The sequence below is a fragment of the Mytilus edulis genome, chromosome 4 (genome assembly GCF_963676685.1).
Source record: "Mytilus edulis chromosome 4, xbMytEdul2.2, whole genome shotgun sequence".
Lineage (NCBI taxonomy): Eukaryota > Metazoa > Mollusca > Bivalvia > Mytilida > Mytilidae > Mytilus > Mytilus edulis.
Window position 1 is genome coordinate 71,756,809 of NC_092347.1, and position 13,685 is coordinate 71,770,493.

The 13,685-nt window shown below is 30.6% G+C and overlaps 1 protein-coding gene across 1 annotated transcript in view; it reads right to left on the reverse strand.

Moving 5' to 3' along the window:
- LOC139520404 (Kv channel-interacting protein 4-like) overlaps nt 1-13,685 on the reverse strand; it is a 39,083-nt gene that overhangs the window by 4,385 nt on the left and 21,013 nt on the right. The window contains exons 4-6 of the mRNA XM_071312998.1: nt 13,287-13,357; nt 4,524-4,736; nt 121-183 (exon numbers count right to left, since the gene is read on the reverse strand). Of these exons, the coding sequence (XP_071169099.1) occupies nt 121-183; nt 4,524-4,736; nt 13,287-13,357 (347 nt within the window). The remainder of the gene's footprint in view (nt 1-120; nt 184-4,523; nt 4,737-13,286; nt 13,358-13,685) is intronic.

Below are 13,685 nucleotides of genomic sequence, written 5' to 3' on the forward strand. Positions count from 1 at the left end.
CATCTGAAAATGTCAATAAAAAATTTTGGTTGTCTGTGTATGTTCATTGATATTAAAAATTGTTTTCTTGTTTATTTTTAATCTTTTTGTTTCATGCAAATGAACATATGAATACATTACTTTTCGACAGCTATCCATGAATTCGTCCAACGATATAACTCCATCTTTATTTAAATCCATTTTCTGCAACAACAAATTTAAAAATAAAAATAGATGAACTAAAATGGTGTTTGTACTGAATGTAAAAAGTAAAGGGGAACCATACAAAATAAAAGATGACACCATAACCAAACAAATACCAACGAAAATATGGGGATCATTGAAACTGAAGATTAAACGTCAATAGCACTATAAAAAATCAAGAATGAATTAGATACTCCAAAATATTCAAATAAAACCATTGAGTGTTTACCAAAACAGAACGAAACAATGGTTTATATGAATTATCATTGATATGGTCATAATCATAAATTAACTGTTAACCTAAACTATAAGGATTTTCAACCCAGGAATAGATTGCCTTAGCTGTATTTGGAAAAACTTTAAGAAACTTTTGGTCCTTAATGCTCTCAACTTCGTACTTTATTAGGGCTTTTTAACTTTTTTGATTCGAGTGTTACTGATGAGTCTTTTGAAGACGAAACGCGAATCTGGCATATCAAAATTTCAATCCTTGGACCTTGGACCTTTGATGAGTTTATCAACCAATGTTCAAATCACAAATCAATTAAGAATATAAATCAAGATAAGTAACAAAATCTGACGAAATCGCATGAATGTGGAGCGAGACATTAAGGACACATTTCCCGCCATGTGGAAGATTATGCAAAAGTGTTTTAATATATATAGTAGTTTTAAACCTGATTTATCAATTTTTTCAATTTTGATTTAATTGAACACAGTTATAAGTATCTATGGCAATACACAAATGTTATCATTTAAAATAACCAAGAAGTGAATAACGATACAATATTGATAGCCAAAACAGAAAGGTCATAACCCTCCAAGAACTTTAACAGATCATATGAAGGAGACTACAAGTTTGAGAAAGGATTTGATATTTGGCTATCATTGAAAATAACAAGGAAGAGAATAACGATACAATTTTGAAACTCAAAACAGAAAAGGTCATAACCCTCCAGGATATTTAACAGAACATATTAAGGGGACTACAACTTTGAGAAAGAAATTGAAATTTTGCTATCAAATATAGAAAAACTGCACTTCTTCGTGATTGGAAAAAACAAACACTACATTGAGCTATATGGGGAAATATAACTGGGCTCCAGTTCCAAGATAAGAAAACATGAAATGTAAATCTAGCGATACAATCAATGACTAAATGCATTGCAGTATCAATAAATATGCGTTTTCAAATGATGAATCATTTAGCAATGTGTTTGTTGTAATTACCAGACGCTGATGTGAGTTTTTGATTATTTAGGTTGCTTTAATTAAGAATAAAACCTACATTATTTCTGTCACTATAAACATTTTTGTTTATTTAAAACAATGGAGGTATCTTGCAACAGATCTGGAATTTTAATGATTTTAGCACTTATCTCGCCACTTTAACTGCTACTATGATAAGCATACTGAATTCTCTCCCGTGAAGAAATTCTTCATCAAAGAAAAATTAAACAAAGATATACATTCACGCAATGTAAATGTTTTGATCCTATGTATAAATCTATGTATAAATATTATCAATTTAACATTGTAATAAGACATTGGAATGTTGTTTTACATCGATACATTTTGATATATTAAGTCAAAAATAATACGTATTGTTATGAACATCTCTGTTCTTGCATCTTGTCGATACTTGTTTCTAATGCACTATGTCATAGTTTTTTTAACGTGTAAAATAACGGGGTTTTTTCATAAAATCTGTTGGAAGTTATTGACTAATAATCAAGGCAGAAAGTAGTGGTTTAATTTTTCTTTAAAATTTGCTCTGAACTATATCAAAGGGTTTAACGCTCACAAACATCTAAACCCTACCACAGTGTTACCCGTCTCCAGTGTAATTCAAAGTTTTGTTGTGCTTTCTGCCATATTTTTTTTTTATAATTATTTAAGTATTTATCAGGCTAATAGTTTTCACTTGAATAGTCTCATCATAGGTCTTTTTAAATCCTACTATACGGTATGGTTTTATTTATTTTCGAAGGTCTTAAAGTGACCTATACACAATCACATCATCGTCCTTCGGCTTCTGGTAAATCCGCGAGCAATCATACCATATCATTTTATTTTTGTGTGTATTTTTTTTAATTCAACAAATGTCAAACTGCCAATCCATTCCAGAATTATTACTAGACATGGGAGAATAAATCAATTTAGATTATTTAAAATTACCAATGTCTACTTCAATTTTTGTGTTATGTCACTACGCTGCGATTGAAATTGATGAATATGAGAACTGGGAATACTATCACAGTTTATGCAAGGATTTAGATTTTAAATTTAATATACTGAAGATAATCTCCTTCCACTTTAATTGAGTTTGGTTTTCGCTTGATTTCCTTCAATCTAAACTGATATGACAATGGTAGAATGAAGTTTAGCATCTTTAACATAAGTTATCTAAATAGCTGTTAAACAAATGTCCTATATGTGTCAAATGTGGACTAGGATCTGCTTACCCTTCCGGAGCATTTGAGATCAACCCTTGTTTTTGGTGGGGTTCTTGTTGCTAACTCTTTAAGTTTTCTATGTTGTGTCATGTGTACTATTGTTTGTCTGTTTGTCTTTTTCATTTTTAGCCATGGCGTTGTCAGTTTATTTTCGATTTATGAGTTTGACTATCCCTCTGGTATCTTTCGTCCGTCTTTTAAGCTATGCCCGTTTCCCTTATTTTAAAAATTTGAAATTATCTTACTGTCGACCCGAATATCTGAACCTGGTTTTATTGCTAGCAAAACCTTCTGCTTATATGTCAATGAAAAAAATGCGATATAATGACAAGACTAAGTGTCATATGTACAGTACAAAAAAATGCATGCGCACTCAACATAGATAAAAAAACTTAATTAATACAAAAAGACATTACAACATGTAAACTTTAAAATCTTGATAAACAAATTTAATTACCAAAATCTAAAAATGTACGTTATTACGAAAAAGGGCTGTTTATAATTTTCGTATAAAGATCAAATAAGACCAACTACAAATGTCACGAGACGTGCTCTAATTTGCAACATTTGCAACTATTTGAAAATCCACAACTCTCGACGGACAATTAAAAATTGTAAATTCAAATTGGACCTTCTACTGGTAAAACACACTTTCATAATGAAACTTTACAGTAATATTCACTACGAACTAGACTGTACTAGTTTTAACTGGAATATTCTAAAATAGTCTGAATGTTTCTCGATATCAATCGACTCTAGTCTGCACCATACTAAACAGTCTGAAATGTGTTTAACCAGTTCGTATAAAGGGGATATGATTCACATTCGACCACGTCAGAACTGTATTCAACCAAGTCTGGACCCTGAACACTCTAGTTGAAGCCAATGAAAATGAAGGTTGTATCACGTTTACGTTATATTAAAGGATTGAGACAGAAATATCAAGAATAGGTCGAGGAATGTTATGGCTTGATCGAGTACGGTTCAGACTTGGTCTACGATGGTTCAGTGTATCTAAGTTATTCACACTTATATAACATAAAACGTACCAAGTGAAGGTTGTTCTTGCACAAAGAGGTTTCGTAAAACTTTGAATACATTTGTACAGAACGATTGAGAACTTGGAGAATTGTTGGAGAAAGTTGTTTTCTGTAAATGTCAACGCATATGTTTCCTCCTGTGGAAACTTGCCGTCAACAATGTTATTATGTATGTTCCTGTTGGAATTAGCAGTCTATACCTTTAATTCCATAAATAACAAATATCGAGGAAATAATATGCCACCATAGTTTTAAATTGAGAAGGGAAATGAGGAATGTGTCAAAGAGACAACAACCCGACCATAGAACAGACAACGGCAGAAGGTCACCAACAGGTCTTATCCATTTGTAAATGATATTATAAAGAAACTTCTATTTCTTAACTTAGATAAAAAGAAAAGATGTGTTATGATTGCCAAACAGACAACTCTCCACCAGAGACCAAATGATATATAAATTAACAACTATAGATCACCCTACGGCTTTCAGCAAGGAGCAAAATCCATACCACATAGTCAGCTATAAAAGGCCCCCTAATAACAAATGTAAAAAAAATCTTACGAGTAAACTAACAGCCTGAATTATGTACAAACAATGAACGATTTCTTTCAGTCAATATGGGTTAATTATGTGGTTTAAATACCATGTAATCCGAGTTTACCCAAAACGTTTTAGAGGTCTGAATTAACACAGGATGTAATAATGATGCTTTGCCTTTGATGGAAGTTGGTTTTTTTTTATGGATACAGTTTACTTTTGTGCAAAAAGTTCAATAATCAATGATTAATAATAACTTGTTATCGTGTTATATTTCATATTGTTCTGTGTAAAAATAACGACATACCTTGAAAACCATTTCAACATGATCTCTTGTTGTATTTTCATAAACAGAAGGGTCACAGAATCTTCCCATTAGTTCATAAATAGCAGATATAATGTTCAACATTTCTTCTCTCGTAATTAATCCATCCCCGTTTATGTCATAAAGATTGAAAGCCCATTCTAATCGTTCTGTCATGGTTCCTCTCGCTAGCACTGAAAGTCCAACGACAAATTCCTGCCAATACAGTAAATATCAATAAGTATGTATTTGTATTTTCTAAAAGCAAAAGTTAACAGTAGCTATATAGGAAATCATCTGGTAAAATCTACATACGAATCGTTAGTGGCGCTCAAATTTTTGCAGATGAAAAAACAATATCAAATACAAAGACTTGATTTATCTTTGATATAAATTTGAAGTATCCGGTCAACAAGTAAATATTTGACATTTTCATATTCAAAATAATAAAATTGATACAGATTTTCATAACATTTTTATATCTGTATTTGTTTTGTAAAAAACAAAATTAAAATGGAACAAATATGAAATTAAATATCAGTAATATACAACTGTTGACGATTCGTTGTCTGTTTTAAACAAGTTACACTTTTGGTGATACATTGTTATGTAATTCTTAGTATATTTATACTCCTAAAAAAGACTAGAAGACTGATTTGGACATCGGGCAAACAATTTTTTTTCAAAAAGAAAATGAACATGTCGACTTATAAAAGTAAGAAGTTTTATGTTCGTATCTCATGCAATAAGTTATTCCTCTGCTGTCAACAGTCAAGTTCAGCAAACATCTTTGCATAATGTACCTTGTTGCAAAATGGGTTTTTTTTTCGATTATAGCCTTGTTTTTTTCTTTTAATATAAATGACAAGATCTAAACACGAAGCTGGTTAAACTGTTTTGCAGTTTCACAATAAAATAAAATAAAATAAAATAAAAGACGTTTGGTGACAAGCTTTGTAAGACCAAACTTGAAAATCTGTCAGACTAATGTATAATGTCTCAAAACATCTGAATGATGTTAAATCATTGGCTAAATTAATTGTTTTATTTCTGAATTAAAGGTTCAATGCATATGAGGTGGCATTATCAAACCTTCTAATTCACAATGTTAAACTAGGTTCTTGTTTATTAATTCATCAGACACGAATTATAATATGTATCTACCTTCGATAGATTGTTTCACATGATCGCCAACGATATATTTGGTATAATTTATATTCAACTTATTCTTAATTTGATATTCGAAAGTATTTTGACAAATGATTGAATGATATCCTTGTTCGGATCCGTTTCTTATTTTATAAGTATGTGTTCATTATTCCATTTTGTCAAACCGTGCCTGTCTGAAGTTAAGTAACTACTGAAGTTTGCAATGCAAGTATTCGTTTAATCTGTTTTAAACAATTTGGTGCCACAAAAAGGCAACTGTAGTATACCGATGTTCGAAAGCCATAAATCGATTGAGAGAAAACAAATCCGGTGACAATTTAAAACTGAGGAAAACACATCAATTTTAAGAGAAAAACAACGAAACACAAGAAACACTTCAGTGCAACAACAAAAAAACGACAATGCAACACCCACAGAAACGAACTATAAGATTACAACTGCCATTTTCCTGATTTGGTACAGGACAAAATTATCCATATGTTCATCCATTGTGGTTTGATTTTTAAAAGAAAGTTGTCCCATTAGCGAACATGCAACAACCACTTAATCTTTGAATTTTCTTAATTCCAATATAACTCAAAAGTTCGTCCACTTGCGGTATACGATGTTAAATTAAATACCTCATTAATTTATTTTTATTGTGTTAAAAGCTTTTGCTGTAGATGAATTGATTCATTGATTTGTGCATAAGCGTAAAGCATATATGGCGACGAGAGCTTTTTAATCTAATGACAAAAAAGACGTGTTTTGAAAAAATAATGGTAAAGACATTCATTTTACTGATTTAAAACAAAATGTCTCATTTACCAGTAGAATTTTTGTAAAACTAAGTGATGAAAATGTTATGGTAATACGCGCAAAAGTAATGCACCGTTGTCAATATACATTTTATGTTCTCTATCGATGTAGCAAATTAAATAATGTAAGCAGACAAATCACATTCAATGGCAGTCTATGCCACATACTAATGAATTTCAATATATGCTTATATTCAAAATATTTAAATTCCTCATAATATTAAAGGTAGAATAAGAAAAATGCCAAACTCTTAAGAAAATTCATAAAGAATTTGAAATTTTAGCGGATTGTTTCATTTTGGCTTTCTATATGGCTTTAATATACAAAATAGTCGGATTAGTCAGCATATATATAAAAATGAATATGTGGTATGATTGCCAATGAGACAACTATCCACAAAAGACCAAAATGACACAGACATTAACAATTATAGGTCACCGTACGGCCTTCAACAATGATAAGCTATATAATAAAGGCGGGTAATATTAATGCTATAGAGGCAGTTGTTGTTGCAGTTCAATCGCGATCAACAGGTCCTGGACAACTTGTTAACAAAGATCAAATATCACCTATAGTTCAGGATGTGCCTACATAGGGCATCTACAAGTCTTAACGGAGGTAACTTCATTCAAGTCCATTCCAGCGAGATGTGCTTTAAACGAATTCCAATGGAACGAATATGTTTTTCTTTAAAACAATTTTAAAGAAAGAATTGAATACACAGGCAGGATTTTCCAAAATATGTCTTACGCATTATGGTAAGCTGTAGACAGTTCTAACAGCTCGTGTTCATTTGTTTACTTCTTTTGTTGCTTTGGTCTTTCTTTTTTCTTTTTTAGACATGGCGTTATCGATTTATATTTGACTTATGATTTTGACTGTTCTTTTGCCTTTTTATTTGTTTTCTCTTTTTTGATTCAGTCATACAATGATAGTATATCCGGTAAATATACAAATTAAAACAAAATCGTATGCAGTGAATCTAAATCTTACGGGTGATTGTATTGTATTGTGTATAAATATAGGAAGATGTGGTATGAGTGCCAATGAGACATCTCTCCATTCATGTCACAATTTGTAAAAGTAAACCATTATAGGTCAAGAAATGTTTAAAAAAACATAGCCATGGCTAACACCAAACAGCAAGCTATAAAGGGCCTCAAAAATGACTAATTTAAAACCATTCAAACGGGAACACCAACGGTCTATTCTATATATAAAAAAGGAGAAACGAGAAAACGACAACCACTGAACATGGTTCCTAAATTAGGACAGGTACAAACAGATGCATTGTGTTTAAACGTTTTAAAAGGTACCATACTTCACCGTTACCTGTAACATGTACAATCGTGTAACATTTCATTAAACCATAATCCAGAAAACTAGTATCCATCGAATTGCCTTATTGGGTTTTGTATGTCAAATTGAACAATTTAGCCTTAAGCTTGGATATAGAAACAGCATTGTTCAATAGAACTTTTTTCCTTTAGCTCCTTTTATAAATCTATCTTTACCATAAGAATATATGAATGCCAAAATGGGAATATAATACATGCACAATAAAACTAGTATTTTTTTCGAAATCCCTATTATATTTATATAAAAGATACGACTCCAGACTAATCAAAATTTTTATTACACAATACATCTTGATCTTGAATCAATAAATGTCTTTACATAGATTTGAAAGGAGAATCAACATTAACTCATTTTCTTAAAAGAAAATAATATTCTCATTATCAAGATATAAACTGATGCAAATTTTATACACCTGCTTTTTACGGGGTCATAACTTATGAAAAAAAAAGAAAACCTGCACAGATATTTGTACATACGAGACATAGTTCTTTATCGTTACAGTTATATATTCATCACGCAAAATACAATCATAGCTAACGTCAATGTTGCGGGAGGCTATAACAAAGTAATTAACAATTCGCAACAGAATGACATTACACGATAAATTGTTTCACCTTACAGGTTTCGATCAATCAAATTTTCGATTAAGTGGTTAAAATTTTATTGTATTTTTTCTATTTTAGTTCATTTTCTCTCCAGATGTTGCATGTCTTTCTTCTTTTCCTTTTATGTTCGTTCTTCAGATACTAAAACCAATATTGTATATCAAATCTTAATTACATATGCTTCAATACTGCCATCAATATTGACTGGAATCTTAATAACACCATTTACATGGTCTTTGATACCACAGAAAACCCAGTAATAAACTATTGGATCCGATGATTACCATTGACTAGTTGATTATTATGAAGTTGATGGAAGTTCTTCGACATTGGAAATTTTTATTTATAGGAAATGTCCTTTGGTCATTACGTATTGATCACGTCGTTTTATGTTTCTCACATTATAATTGGTCTATCGATTAATTCAACACTCATATAAACTAAGCTTCAGTAAATTTAGTTGTATTAGATGTGGTGTACTACATTAGTCTTTACTGAAATAATTATCTCTGCCAAGATAGGCAGCAGGGATAAAGTAAAGATAGACTCAAAGTGACAATTAAAACAATTTATAAGCCTAAGAAAACAATAAAAAAGGAACAAACCAAGAACGACACAAAAACAAATGAACATTCTTAATACTATTCACAATAAAAATTGATCAACACAACCCCACTGCAACCGTCGATAAAAGAATCTCGGGAGTATCAACAGTTTCATCTTTACTACTTAGTTTATACAAAATTTTCCCCGTACAAATGTAAAGGAAAATATGCGGAAACGCTAAATGTGCATACAAAAACTTGATACACACCTCTTCAAAAACATATTAACATAAGTGTGCATATGTAATTGGTGCTTATAAAAACCAATTCGGCTACGAGTATTTTGTTGTAAAAAACCGACATTTTAGTTACTTTTTAACATGGCAGAAAATTTTGCTCATATTACATACACAAGTTTATACTAAATCCTTCAAAACCCTAAAATGGCGCACGGTAATCTATATGTATATATAAAATAACACGCAGAAGCTTCCTTCTGTTAAATTGTAGTGTTTATACCATTAACAAATGCATGCACTGTTTATATCCTGTTTTGCATTATTTACCACATTAATAGAATAAATACATGCATTTATACCATTACATCATTTTCATTCTGAAGATACCGTGCCGAATGAACATATCCTTTTGTTACAGTTTGGAATTCAATATTTGTTTCTAAGAGATCGAACCATTACGCTACTATATAGCCATTAATAAGTTCATGACTGGAAAATAAATGTCATCTCGAATAAATTGTGTTTGGTTGCTTTACAGGCTAAAGTGATAAAAGCTTTTTATGTTCTTCAATTAATGCTTTTCCCTTTATCCTACATTACAGTAATTCGAGAGATTTTACCGACTTCATCGGTGGTTGTTTGTTATATAGTCTCCGAAATCAATACTTATTTGACAATTATCTGTAACAGTGTTATTTTACTCTCTAATAGAGTGAAATACAGAGGAAAACATTGTTTTTTCCATTAATTATCTCTTCTGTTCGGTATTCACTAAATATTTGGTGTTTTTCCGGAATATGAAATTTGTGCAACTTGTGTTTTCAAATGCGTATTGTTGTCTAACATCATGAAGCGGGCGTTATAACAGATAACATAATAAAAAAATCGATTTTAACTTCAATGTATTGTAGGTTTCATGTTATATATTAGACATCACTTAAAGAATAACAATACCATGCTTTAGTTTAAAGGAGCATTAGCTACGAGAAATTAAAAAAAATATGATTTGTTTTTGTTCAATCATATATAATGAAAGCGTAATAGTTAAATAATAATAAACCTTTAGCAACCAGTTTGGTTCAATTTTGTCAAAATAAGCAAAAAAACATGGCTGGTGAATTATTTTTCACTTGCAATAATACGACCTCACTGAATCGGTATTCATGTGACCTTTATTCCAACTCATTAGCTAGACAAAGTTACGCACAAATTAGTCGTGGTAGGACATTAAAAGGAAAAGAATGTCAACACTGTATGTGAAACAAATGTTGACAATTTCATCGGATGATTCTATCTAAAAAAAATATTCTTGTAGAAGTAAAAAAAAACGAAAATTAATCTACGACATCAAATCAATCAGAGAAAAACAAACCAATTGCACACAATCGCTATCTATTTATATCTATAGGGTTATTTGACCGTCGACAGTCTTCTTAGATTCTCTGGATGATTAATTAGATTGTGTCTTTACGAAAAAAAACATACGAAATGATGATATATTATCGGGACTTGCATTTTTAATTGTTTATTTCAGATTTATTGTTATTCTAATATACGTTTTAGTAAATGAGGGGCGAAATATATCAAAGGGACAGTCAAACTCATAGATCGAAAATAAACTGACAACGCACGGCTAAAAAGGAAAAAGACAAACAGACAAATAATAGTACACAAGTGATCTCAGTAAGATATAAGTAAAATATTAGAATTTGAATCAAAACTAGGAACATGAATTTGACAGAAAATGCCCTTTTAAAAAGTAAGGGGTAAAATTGAAGTTTACATTAATACAAATTTAGTTAGGTCGAGTTATTCACTTGCAAGTGGACAATTCATCATCAATGTTTCTTAGCATATTTGACAAAAGTGAACCATACTGGCTGCTAAAAAATATTTATTTTTTTCACTATTTCCCATTCATTAATGATTGGACAAAGAAAATCATATTTTATATTTGTTATCTCATAGCTAGTGTCACTTTAAACAAAACAAACTAAATATGTCGCACGGTTTGACATCATTTTGAACATGAAAATTATTATTATGCAACACTATTCATGTTTGGTTGTTTGTAGTTTTTTTATATTTTGAACCAAATTATGCTTTAGGTCATACGTATGACTAAAGTTCAAATATCACCACCAAAAACCCTTTTTTCAAAAGGAGTCTGAAATATTGTTTTGAATTTATTTTTGAACTTAGATCATCAAACCTAAATTACGATACGATGCTCAATTATGAAAATTCCATTTTGTCGGTGTTCATTGACTTTCCTTTTTTTAATTTAATTTGGAATTCGGTAACGCAAAGTCTAACACAACTGTGACATCATTCATTCTAAATATGTTTTACTTTTTATTTAGCAGCAAGTTCGTGACAGGTAAAAATCAGTAAATAAATCAATAACTCATTCAGGTTTACGAGACATTGCCAATTCAATTCCGGTTTCATTTATTTTATTTCTTATCGTTTTCTGATCGTCTATAAAACTCAGCTATCTCTTATGAAGATACTAAATGTATTATGTTCAATATTTGTTCAAAGTGGATCCAAAATAAAACCGATAAGCTAATCACATTAATGTTTCTGAAAGAACGAAAAAGAAAATCGAAGCATGCAACGTTTTGATAAAAGATTTGTCAAATTTCAAGGAAGAATGCTCTACATTTTCAACAGAACATTTGCAATTATCTCCTATTTTCTATTATACATGTAGTAAACTCTTCTTTATTACCGCAGCTTATTGTAATTGTCTCCGTATTATCGGATCGTATGTATAGTAATGGGAAACACATCATCTATAAGAGGAAAACAACGGAACGACAGGAACACTGATTTGCAACAAAAACAAACGGCAACATACATAGAAAGGGACTATCTGATGAATACTGCCATATTCCTGACTTTGTACAGGACATGTTATGAAAAATGGTGTGCTGAACCTGGTTTGAATAGTTTTGAGGGTTGCCAAGTTTCATTTGTCGTTATGAATGTTCTGGTATTTGTAAACTGAAAAACAATGTATCCCTATTAGGGACAAAAAATTTGGAAATACACATCATTTTGATATATATGCACGGAAATAAGACTGATTGATTGATTGATTTTTCATTTTAAACGTCCGCTTGCGTTGGAGTATTTTAAAAAAAATTATAAGTTACACGTGAATATTTACTAGATGTGTTAAGGTGTTGAAATTGATTCGTAAAATATTGTTGATTGCTTTCGATGCTCTGTAAATCAAAATCATAAGACAAGCGATCTGTCAGTAAAATATGGCACGTGTTGAATTTAGTTTTTTTAATATCAGGAAAATGTATTAGCACGCGATAATAATAGAATTGAACTTTTAACACCTTTTGATTTGTATCGCTCTTTACAAGCAGAATTGAAAAAGCATGTTTGATCATACCGATAATTAAACTGCTTAATCAACAAAAAATAATTGAAACTTTGGCAAAATAAACTTTCTCATTTTTCAACTTTTGTAAGACTTACGAAGTTATTCTGTCGAATAATATATTTCGTTCATCTAAACTATAACATTATATCAAAAATATAAGACATTGGTTTTGAGATTCTGATTAAAAACAATGTTGATATAGTATTGCAATGTATCTGAATACACATGCAATTCCGCTTTTCATACGATGTTCTGCTTATTACTTATATAACACACAATATTACATCAAATATCATGGAAATCGTATAAGATTTTCAAATTCATTTTCTCATACTTGTCGTTCAAATCAAATAGTTTAAGGTCATATATGAATATTTAGATGATTATCAATATCATAAGCTAATGATGAATTGTTATACTCGAGTTTATGTAGCAAGCACTCTTCTATTGTATATTGCATTTTTTCAGATGTGTACATAATCCTTGGTAAATTTCACAATCATGTGGGCATCAAATATAGCAAACTGTCGCGCTACTATTCAATTCAAAATGAAATCAACTTCAATTATGTAAGTCGTTTTGTGTCATTTTTTCCTACCAATCTTCAGATATAGTTCATTTGAATATCATTTATTCATAATACTTACTTCAAAACTTAATGTCCCGTTTCCATCATGGTCAAACGTGTTAAACACATAATGTGCATACGAATCAGAATCTACAAAAGGATTTTTATAAAATAATTATTTTAGTTTGAAAAGACAGGAATGATGTAATGCATAATGCAAAAACAGGCAACTGTATGAATGTATACGAAATCTTTTATTACTGTGAGAACATCAACGATTCATCCTTGCATCATCAGAAAAATGAATGTGTGATCCAAAAAGATAGAAAGCAAAAGCCAAATTAAACGTATTACCGGGTATGTAATAACATGATCAACACGACGGAACAACATGTGGACCAGAATGTGCTTACCCTTCCAGTTTTGGTTGGGTTAGTGTTGTTTAGTCTTATTTTAGTATGGTGTGTTTTGTGTATAA